Source organism: Poecilia reticulata, chromosome 16 (genome assembly GCF_904066995.2).
Source record: "Poecilia reticulata chromosome 16, P_reticulata-male-v2, whole genome shotgun sequence".
In the NCBI taxonomy this organism is placed as follows: domain Eukaryota; kingdom Metazoa; phylum Chordata; class Actinopteri; order Cyprinodontiformes; family Poeciliidae; genus Poecilia; species Poecilia reticulata.
Window position 1 is genome coordinate 4235072 of NC_088845.1, and position 18327 is coordinate 4253398.

Here is an 18327-nt window from a genome sequence, read left to right on the forward strand (position 1 = left end):
CCTTTTTTGGCTCTGTTATTAATTTTCTCCTTCCTCTCTCTGGGCATACATTGCATTATATTTTCAGTATGTGTATTCAGTTCCAGGGTTGATTTATCCACATTGTCCAAGCTGGCCAGTTCCTGCAAATAAGCAGATTGCTGTATGCAAACTATCATGATGCAAAAAAAATTGTTTCAATTTCAGGTTTGCAAAATACACAAATTCCTATAAGGATGAAAAATCATCTCATTCTAGCACAAAAACTTATTATTGAAAAACATGAGGGTTTTTTGTTTGTTTTTTCCAAAGTGGCGTGTTTCCATTATGCAAATACATTTTCATAATTCCAATTTGCACAATTTTATCATCAGTCTTTGTTGTTTTAATCTCTGTAGGAATAAAATCAGACAAGCCAACAGAAAGAAATCACTCTTATCTTCTGGCCTGCTGCTTTGGGACTCTCTGTGTCATTTTGATGCTGATCATCATTGGAGTCTGTGTTTATTGTGAGTATATTCATATAAGAATGCCATAAATTTGTTTATTTCTTTTGAATCTCACAATCTCAATTTGTTAATATGTTACAGAGTTCATTCTTTGACAAAGAAAAATACAAAAATTTAATTGCAATGAATGTTTTAGTTCAATTAGCTAACTGAGATTGTGTACTTATTTCAGTTAGTCATAACTTTTAGAAGCAGCATATTTTGTTGTACTTTTCTAAAGTTTGTTTATCCTAAAGTGGTACAGAAAGATTCAAATTTACAATACAAACAAGAAATTAACGTTACAATTTTTACTTTGTATTTGCAACAGTTCGTGAGAGCGTAAATGAACTGAACCAGCTGAAATCAACACAAACAGTTCTCCTGCAGGAGAATCTTATCCTGACTGACCTCAACAACAAACTCAGTTCAGACAATGACAACCTGACTTTGGTTTCTATGGCCTTAAAAAACAACATCACCATGCTGACTGCAGAGAACCACAACCTGACGTCGCTTAATGAGGAACTGAAGGAACAAAGGAAAGACCTCATAGAAATAATAGAAAACATGGCGGAAAATTCAAATGAGCTCAATGTCAGTCGAGCTCAGTGGAGCATTGATCAATACTGTCCTACAAAGAATGGTGGTATGTTCATATTTTAGACAAACAGTTTGTGCTGAACTAAATTATGTTCAAAAAATAAATAGTAATAAACATATTTATTAATGGAACATTTTTATTTAAGTGAGAAGCTGCACTTCTTGCCAGAATGGATGGAATTACCAACTTTCCAGCTGTTATGCTTATAATAATGCTGAACTTCCTTATCAAACAAACTGGGAAGGAGCACGAGAAAACTGCAAAACAAAGAATTCAGATCTGACTGTTGTGTCTGACAAAGCAGAAAAGGTAATGGAAGAACAATTTTAATGGATTAAAAATGTAAACCGACTGAGAAAATTGTAGCCTCGATAATTTAGAGTGTTCAGTGATTCAGTCAGCATATAAAAATAATTATCTGTTCTAATTCCTCAGGATTTTGTCAAAACACAAAGTCCTATTGCAGATTACATTAAAGGATACTGGATTGGTCTCAGAGCTGTAGGAGGGAAATGGAAATGGCTCGATGGAAGTGAACTGACCGATCTGTGAGAGACATTATTTCTTAAACTTTGTATATAACAAATCTATCTGCCTGGATTTAACTGATGTTTTTCCTTAGAGCCTGGATACAGCAGCAACCTGTTGATGGTCAATGTGTAACTTCTCTCCAGACCCGAGAATGGACATCAGTGAGCTGTACTGAAAGAAACGCCTGGATCTGTGAGAAGAAGGCTTTATCTGTTTAAACATGAAATGTTCAGGTTTTTGACAGGCTGTTGGGAAAACCTTATATAAGACTTATGCAATTTTCTGGTTTAGTTTTAGTAAGTTCTTTTTAAAAGGCTTTAAAAGTTTCTTATGTTTTTCTGATCATTTGTCTGAAGTTGTATCAACAGATTCAAAAGTCAGACAAAATGACTTTTATGGTTGCTGAAGTTTTTATTGATGATTTTTGAAGGAACTTAGGATTCAGCAGGATTTTAGGATTCACACTGCCTGTCAACATTCTTCAATAGCTAAGATAATTTGTGTATATAACTATTACATAACTTGTGTATAAGCGTCTAGACCCCTCAGATCTTCTGGTTCTGCTTCTGCTCTGCATCCCCAGAACCAGAACCAAATGAGGAGAAGCAGCATTCAGTTTCTATGCACCACAAATTTGGAACAAACTTCCAGAAAACTGTAAAACAGCTGAAACACTGGGTGCCTTTAAATCTCAAATTAAAACCCACCTGTTTAGAGTTGCTTATGGCTAAATTAGGGTTTTGATGTCTTAGGTTTGAGAATCCACGTAAGATGTCGCTCTGCTAAAACTCTGTTCGAGGAGACCCCATAAGGGCAAGTCCTCATGTGGATCTATGTTTTTAATGTTTTATCTTTACTTTTAATAATGTTTTTATCTTTTTATCTTTTTTTATCTTTTTCAAAATCTCTTTCTCACTGTTTATTCTGTTTTAATTTTATTTTAATTATGTAAAGCACTTTGAAATTTCTTGCTGCTGAAATGTCCTATACAAATAAAATTGATTTGATTTGATTTGATTACAGAAGTGCAATCTATTACACAGGATAACACAATTGTTATTTTTAAAGATGAGAATAAAAAAAAATCTTCATTTTTTTTCTATCATATAGTTTATCAAACATTTGTTATATTTCTTATATATATTTATATTAAGTACTCCACAAAGATGACAATAAATCTCTTCATGCTAAAGCAAACAACCTGAGTTTGGAATTGAATCTTTAAGTTATCATGTTCCCTTGAACTTTTTCCTCTTTTTTCCTCTCATGCTCTCAGTGAAGGCAGAAACTGTTTTTCTCTGCTCCTCTTATCCTCCCAGATTCAATGATGCCATGTGTGAAAACAAAAACCACACAGAGTTAACAATCAGAGCTCCACCTCATACATTTTCAGAGTTTGTTCTAACATTTAAAAGTATAAAATCACATTGACAACACAGACACTTCAAACACACTAAAACAGGCATTTATTTACCTGAGACGAATAGAAAAGTAGGAAATAGAGAAACAGGAAAAAGGCAAAAACGCGTTTTTTGGATATTACCATGCAGCTGCAAATAGTAAATCTGATTCATTCCTCTGCGGCCATTACTTTTATTCAAAAGTGGTTTTCCTTTGTTTTAATTTATGCAATTATGTGATTAATTCGTGTTGTTCTCTTTATAGGGATAGAACTATCAAATTACTAAGTTTGGGACATCCAAAGCAGTTTTATTACCTTCTGAGAGCTGTTTGATTTCAGGGCTACGGCGCTTCTCTATCTAGACAAGAGAGACCAAAGGTCATTTAGAGTAAGCTCTACTCATGCCACTTTGAAATGTGATGTTACTCCTAATTCCTGGTTGGAACAAAGCCTCTAGTCTTTTACGACAGTTCAACTAAAAGTTAACCTGTCTTATCCCTATTTTATTTCCCTGCCGGGCAAATTCCTACAAATACAGATCAGTGCAGTAATTTTAAATTGACATGAAGCCTGGTACGCACAGTGGTTCAGAACTTCTGCATCCTAGATCAAAGCAGGTTTTAACAATAAAACACATAACATTCCTGAGAATTTTCAATATAAACATATTCATTCCAAACATTTTCTAATTAATGTTATGCTGCTTTTGATTATACTTAACTAACTGATATTACCGTTTGGTCTAAGTTAGCGGTTCTCAACGTGGGCGGTACCCCAGATGTGAATTATGGCATAAAAACAAAGAATCCGTCGCTGAACAGTGAAAAATCAACACATGATGTGAAACACGTGACGATTAGGTGGCCCAGCAGGTGATGAATGAATATTACTGATGGTCAATAAACGATAAAATAAATCTAGCAACAGGAAAGAAACTAAAGTGGACATAGCAATAAACCACGAGAGGATAATACTAATCGAAGGAAACTAAATGGAAATGAATGAAGAACAAAATGCAAGAATAAACTAAGAAACTAAAGTAAATACAGAGAAATAAACTGGTATGGCAAGACCTTTCGAGCAATAATTAATACAGAGACTGTATGGCAAGAATAAACAGACACTATTTCCAGATAAAAGGTAAAATGATATTGTTGAAGTGCCATGGGCAGGGGTGCAACTACACATTATTCAGGTGGATACGAAGACGTAAATCGGCAAATCGGCGCCCCCACCCCCACGAATGAGCATAGAAACATACGCCTCCCCCCAACCCCTCTCCTCTAGACGCTGATACGTTTAGGGCAAAACTTGCTACATTTACCCCGTTATGTGCGCAAGGTGAAGGAGCGTAAGGCGAGCTGAAGTGTACGGGAAAACATAATCGGTGCGCCAATTCAAAACATCTACAATAATGATAGTAACATTAATAATAAAATAATTGTCAGTGCAAGTAGTCTACAAATTCTTTGGTGGGGGCGGTGAGGGACCTGGATAAAGGCTAGGGGGGCGCTGGCCTGAAAAAGGTTGAGAAACACTGTTCTAAGTTAAAGACTCCAAGTATATAAAACTACTAATTAGACTAGTTCAAGTCATGTTAATTTTAAGTAAATGGTATTTTACTAATTAAATTGCAATTATTGTTAGTATTATGTGGTGTTAGTGTGGTGGGATGGTGTTCCACCCTCCCCTATGAGAGGGTTCATGGACCAAAGCTTACAAACTCTCTCACATTCACTATCAAACTCTCTCACATTCACTATCAAACTCTCTCACATTCACTATCAAACTCTCTCACATTCACTATCAAACTCTCTCACATTCACTATCAAACTCTCTCACATTAACTATCAAACTCTCTCACATTCACTGTCAAACTCTCTCACATTCACAGTCAAACTCTCTTACATTCACTGTCAAACTCTCTCACATTCACTGTCAAACTCTCTCACATTCACTATCAAACTCTCTCACATTCACTATCAAACTCTCTCACATTCACTATCAAACTCTCTCACATTCACTATCAAACTCTCTCACATTCACTATCAAATTCTCTCACATTCACTATCAAACTCTCTCACATTCACATTTTCACATTCATTGCAACAGAAGTTAACTTAAAATTTCAGTTTCTGATTGGACCCCAGGCAGGAGTAGGCGGGTTTTAATGGACAGAAAAATATCTGAGCGTCAGCGACTCACAGAGGCAACGAATATTTTAAATGACATCGTTAGCGCTCCTACAGTAATGTCAGCATTATCAGAAGTGTTTAGAAGCCGACAGCCAGCATTGGAGACCCCATCTATCAGTGGGATAAACTTAGCCGCCTCTTCGGATATGGAAGTAAAGCCAGCCTGCACTAGATTTTAATGTGCATGACAGCACAAGTTATGGCGCTCTCTTTTCAAAATAAATGTGCATCTCCGGTTAATGTTTGAGACAATTGAAAGATATTTAGCCAAGTGACGCCATCACACATTCGAATGTAGATTAATGTTTAATTTATGATGCTTCAAAAGCAACTATAAGCAGTTGGAGTTTTAGTCTAGATTTAAGGAACTCAGTATTTCAGCTGTTTTTCAGTTTTCTGGAAGTTTGTTCCAGATTTGTGGTGCATAGAAGCTGAATGCTGCTTCTCCTCATTTGGTTCTTGTTCTGGAGATGCAGATCAGACCAGAACCAGAAGATCTGAGGGGTCTAGACGGTTGGTACAACAACAGATCTTTAATGTATTGTGGTGCTAAGCTGTTAAGTGATTTATAAACTGACATCAGTATTTTGAAGTCTATTCTCTTTAAAAAAAAAACAGGGAGACAGCTCAGTGACTTTAGAACAGGATGAGGTGATGTGCAGCTGAAACTTTCTGAGTTTTTAAGCAGACCTGCAAAGACACTGTTGCAGTAATCAATACAACTAAAGAAAAACACATGGATGAGTTTATCTAGATCACCAGTCCTCTAATTCTAGAAATGTTCTTCAGTTGATAGAAGGCCGACTTTGTAATTGTCTTTATGCAGCTCTGAAGGTAACACTGCCATCTACAGACTAACACTAAAAAGGAGATGGATACAACTTTATGGTTACCTTTATGCTTAAAACAAAAGGAAGGTGTAAGAAATGGCAGAATGCAACAAACTGTGAAGAACAAAATTGAACAAATAATGTTTTTTTTATTAAGTATTTTCAGTTTTCTTTTTTTGTTGACTGGAAACAGAGAGGAAAATAAGCAGCGCTAAGATTCTGATTGGCTGTTTCTGACCTAACGGTGTATTTCTGCAGATGGCAGTAGCACCACAGGAGATTTATTTTCACAGATAATCTTTCATGTTATACTGTCAGGATGTAATAGTTTTAGCAAATACCAAAAAAAAACAATGTAACAAAAAAAAGACATTGTTGATGTTACCACCTACTAAAGCTTTAAACATAAAACAAAGTTGGTCAAATTTTGTGTCACATCTTTTTATTTTACTCCCCTTGAGGAAAAAAACGCTCCACACAGGGAGGGAGGGAAGAGGAAGATTAGGACCCCAAAACCTTAGCATACAGTATTTTAATTTAGAATTTAATTTATTTACATTTTACTTTTTTACTTGCAGATATTTTTTTAAGAAGTAATGACAAGAAAAAGAAAATTAAGTCAGATTTAGAAAATATGTCTTCAAAAATTATTTTTCTTCACATATCAGGGTTTCTATCACTCCTTTTTCACCTAAATAAGGTAAACAGGAGATAAATTGGATTAAAATAAAGGTAGTGCACCCATAGAAACTGGACTGAAAGATGTAATTTTTAAGAAATTATTTATCTTTTAAAACAGCTTTTTCAATAAGTTTACTGATGATTTTTTTAATGGTTTGAAACCTGCTATTTTAAAAACCTGCATGAAATACCTTGAAAAAGGGGCAGGTTTACTACTTAAATCAAATCAGATGCAATGACAGGCAGAATATGCTATCAAAACAGCAGGAGGAGGAGATTAAATTATGTATAATCTCTTCTAAGTTTTTATGGTTGAGCTAGAAATTGGTCATTGTCTCTACATTTTCTCTGATTGCACACAGCACTGACACTAGATTTGATGTTTATACTCACATTAGCCCAAAAATATTACACACTTTGAAAAAGGTTTTCTATCTCTGATATTAAACAGATACATAAAAAATCATGAAGACCATTTTAGTTACATATTTAATTACATTACAGAAAATATATGTGAAGACATTATTATTTAACTGGGAGGTGAATCATCACTTCACTTCCCTCACTCTGCTGTAGGCCCTGTCCTTACATTTAATTTGATTTAAAAGCAGATTCCTGTTCTATAAATCAGAGAACAGAAAAAAAACAATATGGATAGTTGTAACATCAGTCTTCCTTTCCATGGATGTTATGCTGTTTCAGAGATTTGATCTGGACTACAAAGCACTGAGTGATCCATTGATTGGATGTCTTCTTTTAATATCAGATTATGATGCAGCCCACAAACATGGTGCATCTGTATGAGTTTGTAAAGATGATTTATTTATTCAACTTTTTTATTTTGAACATGTAAATGTCAATAAATAAATAAATAATAAAAAAAGTATTATAATAATAATAAAGCATAAAAAAGCATAGCAGAAGTAAAAAGAAGCAACAAACTTAATCATCAGAGTTTCAGTGGCAGTATTTCTAAAAAAAATAATAATAACTTGACAACATATGAAAAAACTGTACAATGTTTCTCATAGACATAATGAAAAACTTTGCACTTATATCTTGTTCCAAGAATTGGAAAGTAGATGCTGTTCACAGAAAGACAATTGAGCCGACAGAACAAACAATTGAAACACAAACTCTTATGAAAAAATTAAGCCAGTTCCAGAGCATGAGAGGAAATTCTGTCAGAACTACTTCTACAAAATGGAAGTGGTTCCAGTCTACAGCATCTGTAACACCTAACTGTTTATTGTTATTTAAATGGTCAGTTTTTGTCTTTTACAACTTCATCAAAACATGGTCTGCTTAGTTCTATCACTTCCACAATTTAAGGCGAAACTTTATTCAGAAAAGTCCTGCTTTTGGATTTCACAGAAGTTGTTTGGGGAAGTTTTAAATTATTCTAAACAGATCAGTTGTTCACAGAACATTTGGTCACACCAAGTAAAATAGTGAGTGAAATGCTCAGACATAAAATTCATTAAAAACTTATTCACGCCTGACTTTTTTCTTTTACATTTTCTCTGTTCAACATATTGGACAGATCAACAAGAAGCAATGCCTGGTTCTGAGCCAACAGAACCATGTAAATGACACATTTACATATTTACTAAACACAAATCTGTAAATTTTGTATGCATTTGTATTCAGCCCCCTTTACTCTGAGAGCTGTAAATAAAATCCAGTCAGCCAGTTGCCTTCAGAAGGCCTTAAGCTAAAGGGGACAAAGTCAGGTGCAATAATTATCTTTGCAACAACTGATGTTTAAGTATTTCCTGGAATGGAGAGTTTGACCCACAAATCTTGTTCAGATATTTCAGGTTTTGAAGCCAACGCACAGCTTCAGCTCCCTCTAAACATTTTCTCCATGTCTGAAGATTCAGAGAGACGACTAGGTGTTATTCTCATCTTGAAGAGATTCTCAAAGAAAATCTATGACATATGTTTCTATTGTTTTATGAAATATATTCTTTACATGAATATCAATTATGGCCATAGTAAGATCATATATACATATATGATAAAGAGCTCTTCATCAAAGTGTTTTCTTAAAGTATGAAAAACAGAAATAATTTCACTAGTATCATTACTATGGTTACTGATACCATCCATTTTAGTAAAGCAGCATTTTACTAATATTTCATGATGATGGTAACTGAAACTTTAATCCTAAAATAAAACTAAGCTGGACACCAACTATTTATTTAGCAAAGCCGTATTTGAAAACAAATGTTATAAAGACAATTCAATCTGGAGAGACTCAAACGGAGAAAGAAAGCGATTAAAAGAGTTTAATGACAAAATGAACATGAAAATAAACAAAGTCCTTTGGCGTTCAGGCCCCGGCCGGGGACATCGAGCTGGACTTCGATAAGCTCAATGAACATTCCTGATGCAGCATAGGAATGTAAACCCCCCGGGGCCTGTACTGGTGGCGGCGGTCGGAGGAAGATGAGGCCTGAGAGCCGGGAGCAGAAGGTGGAGATGGGGCGGAGGTCGGTCAATCGCAGCTGGTGAGCAGAGGAGGCCATGGGTGAAGGTCCTTTTGAACTGGAGCCCAAACGATGATTGGCTGGAGCGAGGCTTGGACCGGTGCTGATAGGTCCAGGTTGCAGAGAAGGAGGCACTGATTGATGAGGCAGGTGAGACTAGAGTCTTCCAGACTTAACATTTGTCAAGACTCCATTTCTCTCACACACACACATACACACAGTTTACAGTTATGTGTTATTTGTGAACAAAGCTACAGTTGTGTCTAGTCAAAGGTTAGATAACTCCCACACTTTCATCTGACATGTATTTCTCATTTGCTGAGTTCTGGGTTGATTTGCATTTGTCACTCAACCTTTGAGATATTTTCACAAAGTACAAGTTAGTATTCTATTAACTAAAGAGACATCAAAGTTTTCATGTCTCAAATCATCATGTTTTCATCAACTACAGAATCATTCAATAAATCAGATAATTATTGAAAAGTCCATTTATTTCTGTAGGTCTATCACCAATCGAAACACATTTTATTGATTAACAATAAACAGATGATTTTTGAAAACATAATTGAGTATAATGGAAAGTATGTATACATACTTTTCATCACAACAAGACTCATTGGGACAGATTTATATATTCTAATTTACTGGAGATTACTGCATACTTAAATTATCTTTAACTAAGACAAAAAAATAAGAGCCACTAAAACAAAACAAAACAAACCAAAAAAACAACAAAAAAGACACTGGTCAAAGTTCAGTTTTTCAACCTTTATTTAACCAGGATAAAACTCCTTGAGATCAAAGATTTGTTTTACAAGAGTTTCCTGACAACAATAGTTAAATAGTTACAAAAACACAGAACTAACACGATTCTCAGATTCAGATATTGATACATTCCGCAAAGCAGAAGTATGTAAATCAAGAAGAATAAAAGGCAGAACTAACACAAAGAAACCTTTTCAGTCAACAAGTCGGCACTAAGTCAACATTTAGGCTGCAGAAATGGCAGAGCAGGATGTTTACTATGCTTCAGTGGTTATAAAAAGTAAGACACAGCTTCAACCAATAGGTAAGTTCATCTTCTGCAGACATGACATATAGTCTACACATGTACTCAGTCTCAGTCTTTGCATATGTGATAATTGTGGTGACTTAAAAGTCTTTCCAAGCAAAAAGTTCTTTTTGGCCTCAGATCTACTAAATAAAATTAGTTTTGAGCCACAAAAATTTCATGATTTTTTGAATAAAAGATAATTTATTAAGTTTTAAATTACATTTTACACTTATATTTTACTGGGTTGCTAAACTAAAAAAAAACATGATTATGTCTACTATTTTGGTTTAAAACATATGAAGCATAAACTTTTACAGAATGACAGCATGTCACTCATTAAAATGTTTGACATGGCAGCAGCGGCTCAGTTGGTAGGGAGATAATATAATTCATTTATTCATAATGAATTACATTATACATATGTCTTGTTCTCTATATCATGTACATTTTAAACACTAAATGCTGTTAAACTCATGAATCTTCTGACTTTTCAGTGAAGCAAGAGAATGAGACTGTGTATGATGAAGTGAAGGTGAACAAAGAACCAGCTCAGGGTAAGTAAAATAGATCCACATCCTTAAGCAGAGTACATGTTTTTCTTTCTCCTTTATATGGTTAAACACATTGTTACATTAAGAAGATGAATAAGCAAAGCAACGCTGAAATCTGACGCACTCAATAACTTTATATCACTTTCTTTATACCTGAGGAAAATGGTGTCCCATGAAACAAACTGAATTTCCTTACCTGAAAAAGATCAGGTCAAAAGATTAAAACTGTAAAGGTTTTTATCTTTTGTGAAATAGAAATTCTCTTGAATGATAAGTTTTAGTTTCAGCAAATCAATTCTTAGAACTGTCTTGTTATAAATCAAGATTTCAATCTTTTTAGCTGCAACAGAGAAAGAAGCTGAAGTGGAGAAGCAGAATCAAAGTTTTCAACAAACACATGACGAAACAGGTACGTTTATAAAAAAAGGAAAATATATTATTAAAGTTTTCATTGAATGAGAAAATGTTTTGTAGTTTATGTTACATGTATCTGTAAAGGAAATGGGGTTTGTTATTGTGTTATAAAACAACTCAAAATTTCATTTCAGTTAAAACAATGGAAACATTTGAAGTGGAGAATCAAAATGAGAGTGTTCAGAAAATTCATGACACAATTGGTAAGTTTATAAAATCGAGGAAAACAATTTATTATGATAAAATTAGAAACAAGTTTGCAATTTGTGTTAAACAAGTCTTGGTGCATTCTTACTAAAAGTTAGATATGTGGTTATCTTAAGAACTCTTACAGCATTCCAGTTTTTTGTTTATTTGTTTTTTTAGAATGATACAAATTGATTGAACCTATTTCAAGTCTGTCATTTATGTTCTGTGTTGTATGAATTAGATTATTCATCAGAAATTCTACATAAGTGTCCAGTCATTCAATAAAGTCTCATTACGTCTGCAAATATAACCACTATTGCCTAAAATTAATTACATTTCCAGCAGGTTCATGTTTAAGCTAATAAGATGTAATAGTAAGGCTTTGTTGTAGCAAAAGTCCTTATTTTAATCTGTGGGAGGAGCTAAAGATTAAGTAGTGATGTGTCAGTATGACAAGCAAAATACAAATAATTATGAGAGAAAATCAAAATTTCCACTATACTGTTCTATAAATATGGTCAAATTTACACAATTTATGCAATGCCTGTTGAAGTACTTGGACAACACACTGATGGAGGTGATTAGTTTATTTGATTAAATGTGCTGAGATTCCATAGTCAAATTTATTTAATGATTCTGATTGGTCAGAAATCCAGAGTAAAAATGAACAGGGTGAATCAGAAAGTACCGTGTTGCAGTGATAGGGGGCAGTGTTTCACAAAATGGTTGAGATCATTTTACAGCGTTTTCAATTTTCAGTATTGAAAAGGCTGAAAATTCACAGTTAGAATAAAAACTACCCAGGATGACTCTAATTAATATTGATATAAAAGACAGTCTTTTTCTTCTTGATGTTGAAGCAAAAAAATTATATTTATATTCACTGAAGACAAACAGGGGAAGAAAAGTTTTGTTCCTGGTTTTAAAGTTCCTTTTTTGTTTATTATTTCTACCAGTCAAGGAAGCAGAAAGATTTTGCCGCTATCAGCAGCTGTGTTGCTGCTTTGGGACTCTCTGTGTCATGTTGGTGCTCTGCGTCATTGGAGTCTGTGTTTATTGTGAGTAAGAATGGATTGAATGATGTGACCAATAAACAACCTTAGATACAGTTTTCTAATAATATCTTAAGAGCAAACATTTGTTTATCCTAAAGTTAAATAGAACATATAATTCAGTTCTAAAACACAAACAACAAATTAAAATGAAAAATGTACATTGATGTTTGTGTTTTTTGATAAAGCAATTTTTAATTTCTGTTGCAACAGTTCGTCTGAGCACTGCCAGCCAGCTGAACCAGCTGAAATCATCCCAGCAGATTCTGCTGGAGGAGAACCAGAACCTGACCAACCTCAACAACAAACTCAGTTCAGATTATAAAAATATAATGATTCAGTTTGACAACCTGACCACGTTTTCTACCATCTTAAAAAACAACATCACCATGCTGACTGTAGAAAACTACAACCTGACTGTGGCGACTACCATCTTAAAAAACAACAACACCATGCTGACTGTAGAAAACTACAACCTGACTATGGCTTCTACCATCTTAAAAAACAACATCACCATGCTAGCAACAGAAAACCGCAACCTGACGTCTCTTAATGAGAAGCTGATGGAAGAAAGAAAAAACCTCACAGAACAGATAAAAAACATGGAGGAACCCTGGAATGAGCTCAATGTCAGTCGAGCTCAGTGGAGCATTGATCAATACTGTCCTAAAAAAAATAATGGTATGTTCATATTTTAGACAAACAGTTTGTGCTGAACTACATTATTATGTTCAAAAAATAAATAATAATGCTATTATGTAAACATATTTATTAATGGAACATTTTTATTTAAGTGAGAAACTGCACTTCTTGCCAGAATGGATGGAATTACCAACTTTCCAGCTGTTATGCTTATAATAATGCTCCACCTTCTGGTCAAACAAACTGGGAAGGAGCACGAGAAGTGTGCAAAAAGATGAATTCAGATCTGACTGTTGTGTCTGACACGACAGAAAAGGTAATGGAAGAACAATTTTAATGGATTAAAAATGTAAACCGACTAAGAAAATTGTAGCCTCGATAATTGTGAGTGTTTAGTCAGTTTTCAGTCAACATATAAACAAAATCCTAATCCTAAATCATAATTCTTCAGGATTATGTCAAAACACAAAGTCCTTCTGGATGGGGCATTAATGGATACTGGATTGGTCTCAGAGCTGTAGGAGGGAAATGGAAATGGCTCAATGGAAGTGATCTGACCAATCAGTGAGAGACACATTATTTCTTAAACTTTGTATAAAACAAAATCTACCAGCCTGGATTTAACTGATGTTTTTCCTTAGAGCCTGGATACAGCAGCAGAATGCAACTGATGGTCAATGTGTAACTTCTCTCAATACCCGAGAATGGACATCAGTGAGCTGTACTGAAAGAAACGCCTGGATCTGTGAGAAGAAGGCTTTATCTGTTTAAACATGAAATGTTCAGTATTTAACAGGCTGTTGGGAAAACCTTATTTAAGACTTATGCAATTTTCTGGTTTAGTTTTTTATAAGCTCTTTTTAAAGGCTTTACATGTTTCAAATGTTTTTCTGATGATTTGTCTGAAGTTGTAAATTTAAAGTTTATCAACAGATTCAAAAGTCAGACAAAATGACTTTTGGTTGCTGAAGTTTTTACTGATGGTTTTTGAAGGAACTTTACGGTTTCAGCAGGATTTTAGGATTCACACTGCCTGTGAATCTTCTTCAATAGCTAAGATAATTTGTGTATATAACTATTACAGAAGACTTGTTTGTTACACAGAATAACACAATTGTTATTTTTAAAAATGAGAATAGAAAAATGTCTGCCTTTATTTTCTGCTATTTTTTCCTGTCATATAGCTTATCAAACATTTGTGGAGCCTGAGTTTGATTAAGAACTTTACAAAGATGACAATAAATCTATTCATATTACAACAAACAATCTGAGTTTGGAAGTGAATCTTTAAGTTATCATGTTTCCTTGAATTGCTGCAGGTTTCTGGTGTAGGTCATATAATTGCCTTTTTATATTACTGTAGCTTTAAAATGTTACAGATAGAAAATAGAAGAAGCACAAAAGCCTGAGACGAAGCTCACTGGTATTATGGTCTGTCTAGACCACAACATGAAGTTCATGGATCCTTGTCAAGCAGCCATAACACTCGGTTGTACAATTTTACAGTAATTTATTTACAAGATTTTAGTTTACATTGGATTTTAGCACTGAAAATGAGCTCTGTGTAACTTTTAGGTTAAATTTATGCCTAAAACAAAAGTAATCTAAAGTACCAACCAAACTGAAATATTCAAAAGTATGGCTGGTTAGAATGAGTGGAGGAAAAGGACCAATTATGTGCTGCAGTGTCATCTTATACGTCTCCTCTGCTTAGATTAGCGGCCCGTACTTGGTGTCCTGAGTCCACCGATCATGATTTACATATTCAAAACAATGCAGCACCTAACAACAGCAGTTGTAGCACCTCAACAATTAAACATGCCCCTAAATGTTTATGAGAAAGTCACTAAAAACTAGACATTACCCTTACTCTTTTTGTAATTTACCTATAAGTTAAAAACTTTCATCAACTGAGTCAGAAACACTGATGTTTCTGTTTTATGTTGATCCAACGTAAAACTCAAAGCTCTGTAACTTCCAACTGCCACCATTTTAACTGTAATACCTTTTATAAATATGTTAATATTTCAGTGTTTATTTTTTAATGCTATATTAGATTTGTAAGCGAATAATTCACCCTGCACCAGCCATTATTTATCAAATAATGCATTACAGACATTATTATCAAGAAACAACATTTTAATGCATGTGACCAGTTGCTGCTTTTGCTTCTTGTAATGTCACATCACATTTCCCTCTCTGATGAAAATCTTGTTCCACTAAAATGAGCAAAAGGTTGATGTACACCCACACTCTGATTTGGTATTATTTGACATTATAATTTCATTTGTGTTTGGGGAAGTATGACATACATTTCCTAAATTGTGTTGCAGTGTACATTGTGACAGCGTATTTTATTAAAACACAAAATGGCATCTTTGCTGTCAAAAATAAAGAGAATAAAACATGTCTGTATATTACATATGTTTGACTAAATGTTTTTAAACTCACTGATCTTTCAGGTAAAAATGAGAATGAGACTGTATATGACGAAGTTAAGGTGAATAAAGAAGGTAAGTATGAAATAGTAAAGATTTTTAAGTTTATCCATAACAAGCCCTAGAAAGTTCTTGTAAAGCAACTTAAAATTTCAACCTTTTCAGTTAAAGCTGTGGATGATGCTGAAGTGGAGAAGCAGAATGAAAGTGTTCAGCAAACTCCTGACACAAAGGGTGAGTATATAAAATATAGATATTTAATATTAAAGTGCTCATTATTTTCCCCAATTCTAAGGACAAGACAATATCAAGTATAAACATGTAAAATGCTGGTTAGATAATATTTGAAGTCTTTTTTGATGTTTCCATTTTTTGAAGACAAAAAAAAGACAATTTGTTGTCCTTTTACACTGACTTTGAGAGATTTCTTTGAAATAAAAAAAATTCTTAAAGAAAATAATTTTAAGCGTTAACTTTCCAGTCTGTTAATGTTTTTTATTAACTTGAAATTTTCAAAGCAATCATGATGCAACTCAAAAAAATCCGGTTTGTTGCTTCAAATCCATATTCTGCCCATGTCAGTCATTGTTTTCTTGAACAAGACACTTCATCTGCTTTGCCTGCAGAATTTATGGTAGCCTTTGATCCTGTCATTTAGCTCCAGCAATGCTGGGACATGTTGGTGAATATATAGCTCCACTCGCTGTGGAGTCCTGTAAAGCGCCTTTACAAGTATTAAAGAGTGGATTTTTTTTTCTTATTGATAAGTAAAAATATACTGCTCAAAAAAATAAAGAGAACACTTCAGTGTTCACTTAAATGTTAAAGTGTTCCCTTTATTTTTTTGAGCAGTGTATTATATCTAGACAGAAAGGATAGTAGAGGTTATTGTAGTTTCATATTTTAAAGTTAATCTTTGTTGTTTTAATCTCTGCAGGACTTCTGCCAGACAAGGAGGCAGAAAGATGTCGCCGCTATCAGCAGCTGTGTTGCTGCTTTGGGACTCTGTGTGTCATTTCACTGCTGAGTATCATTGGAGTCTGTGTTTATTGTAAGTATACAAAACTGAAAGGCCATGAATGTGATTACATCTCTATAACTGATATGCTTTTTCTTATAACTTTGTTAATTTACAAAAGAGTTCAATGTTGAACAAAAAAAAATGGAATGGCACCGTATTGTCTATTTCAGCTAGTTGGATTATTGGTCTCGATTGTTGAACAAATTAGAAGTGAGGGTATTAATTACAGATAGCTAAAGATTTAAGAAACATCATATTTATATTTTCCTAAAGGCTGTTTATCTTGAAATTGAGTAGAAAAAAATTTAACTCTAAACTACAATGTTTTTTATGAAGCAATTTTCATTTTGTAGTTGTAACAGTTCGTGAGAGCACTGCAAGTGAGCTGAACCAGCTGAAATCAAACCAAAAGGATTTCCTGGAGAAATTCATAATCTAACTAACCTGAACAACAAACTCAGTTCAGACAATGACAACCTGACTTTGGTTTCTACAGCCTTAAAAAACACCATCACCATGCTGACTGCAGAGAACCACAACCTGACGTCGCTTAATGAGGAGCTGAAGGAACAAAGGAAAAACCTCACAGAAATAATAGAAACCTGGAATGAGCTCAATGTCAGCCGAGCTCAGTGGAGCATTGATCAATACTGTCCTACAAAGAATGGTGGTATATTTAGATCTTAGACAAATGGTTTATACTGTATTACCTTTTTATGTCCAACAACAGGTAATGATAACATTATGGGATCATGTTTATTATCTGAATGTTTTTTTCAGGGAGAACGTGCACTTCATGCCAGGATGGTTGGAATTCACACATAACCTGGTGTGCAAGTCAGTCAGTCATCTCTGTTTCATGACAGAATAAAAGCGGAAAGTGGCTGATTTACAGACCTTTACGATGATAGATCGATATGTGAATAAGATCAGATATCTAAACATTTTTCAAACGACGGGTTTCCGATTTTAAGGAAAACAGGACTGATTTATTGGCCAGATGATTTATTGGTACACCCCCTGTGCATAATTCATTTTCAGAGACTTTAGAGACAGAAGAGTTTAAATTTGTATGATTTTTCTTATGTTCTCCTCAGAAGAATCATGTCAGTTCATTCAGTTCTCATTCATACAACATTGATCATATAACTGAAATAAATATGTAAACATTTTATAATTTTTCATAGGTGTTTGTTGATAACAATAGTTGGGCTGAAAATGAGATTAAAGGATACTGGATTGGTCTCAGAGCTGTAGGAGGGAAATGGAAATGGATCAATGGAAGTGATCTGACCAATCAGTGAGAGACTCATTATTTCTTAAACTTTGTATAAAACAAAATCTACCAGCCTGGATTTAACTGATGTTTTTCCTTAGAACCTGGATACAGCAGCAGAATGCAACTGATGGTCAATGTGTAACTTCTCTCAAGACCCGAGGATGGACATCAATGAACTGTACTGAAAGAAACGCCTACATCTGTGAGAAGAAGGCTTTATCTGTTTAAACATGAAATGTTGAGTATTTAACATTTCATGTTAAATGCAATTTTCTGGTTTAGTTTTTTATAAACTTTTTTAAAAGGCTTTACATGTTTCAAATGTTTTTCTGATGATTTGTCTGAAGTTGTAAATTTTAAGTTTATCAACAGATTCATTAGTCAGACAAAATGACTGTTATGCAGTGTTGTGGTCAAGACCACCTAACCCGAGATCAAGACAAGACCAAGACCAGAGTGCATCGAGACCGGGACAAGACCAAGAC

General features: G+C 34.2%; 1 protein-coding gene and 1 long non-coding RNA gene across 4 annotated transcripts in view; both read left to right on the forward strand.

The window, feature by feature from the left end:
* Nucleotides 1-1300: 1300 nt before the first annotated feature.
* LOC145547632 (uncharacterized) lies at nt 1301-2460 on the forward strand. Its single transcript, XR_014083921.1, has 3 exons — nt 1301-1380; nt 1507-1619; nt 1694-2460. It is a non-coding gene; the product is annotated as an uncharacterized LOC145547632 (long non-coding RNA).
* A 7580-nt stretch (nt 2461-10040) lies between these two features.
* The window catches only part of LOC103477622 (uncharacterized), a 35229-nt gene continuing 26942 nt past the window's right edge, over nt 10041-18327 (forward strand). The window contains exons 1-9 of one of the 3 annotated variants that reach the window (XM_081597373.1): nt 10043-10271; nt 10751-10810; nt 11148-11216; nt 11356-11424; nt 12367-12468; nt 12676-13143; nt 13257-13420; nt 13556-13668; nt 13746-14335. In XM_081597373.1, coding sequence (XP_081453499.1) covers nt 10205-10271; nt 10751-10810; nt 11148-11216; nt 11356-11424; nt 12367-12468; nt 12676-13143; nt 13257-13420; nt 13556-13668; nt 13746-13875 — 1242 coding nt within the window. In that variant the 5' untranslated portion in view covers nt 10043-10204 and the 3' untranslated portion in view covers nt 13876-14335. Of the gene's footprint in view, nt 10272-10750; nt 10811-11147; nt 11217-11355; nt 11425-12366; nt 12469-12675; nt 13144-13256; nt 13421-13555; nt 13669-13745; nt 14336-18327 lie in introns of those variants that run through there. The other 2 variants (XM_081597375.1, XM_081597374.1) reach the window with 2 other exon arrangements.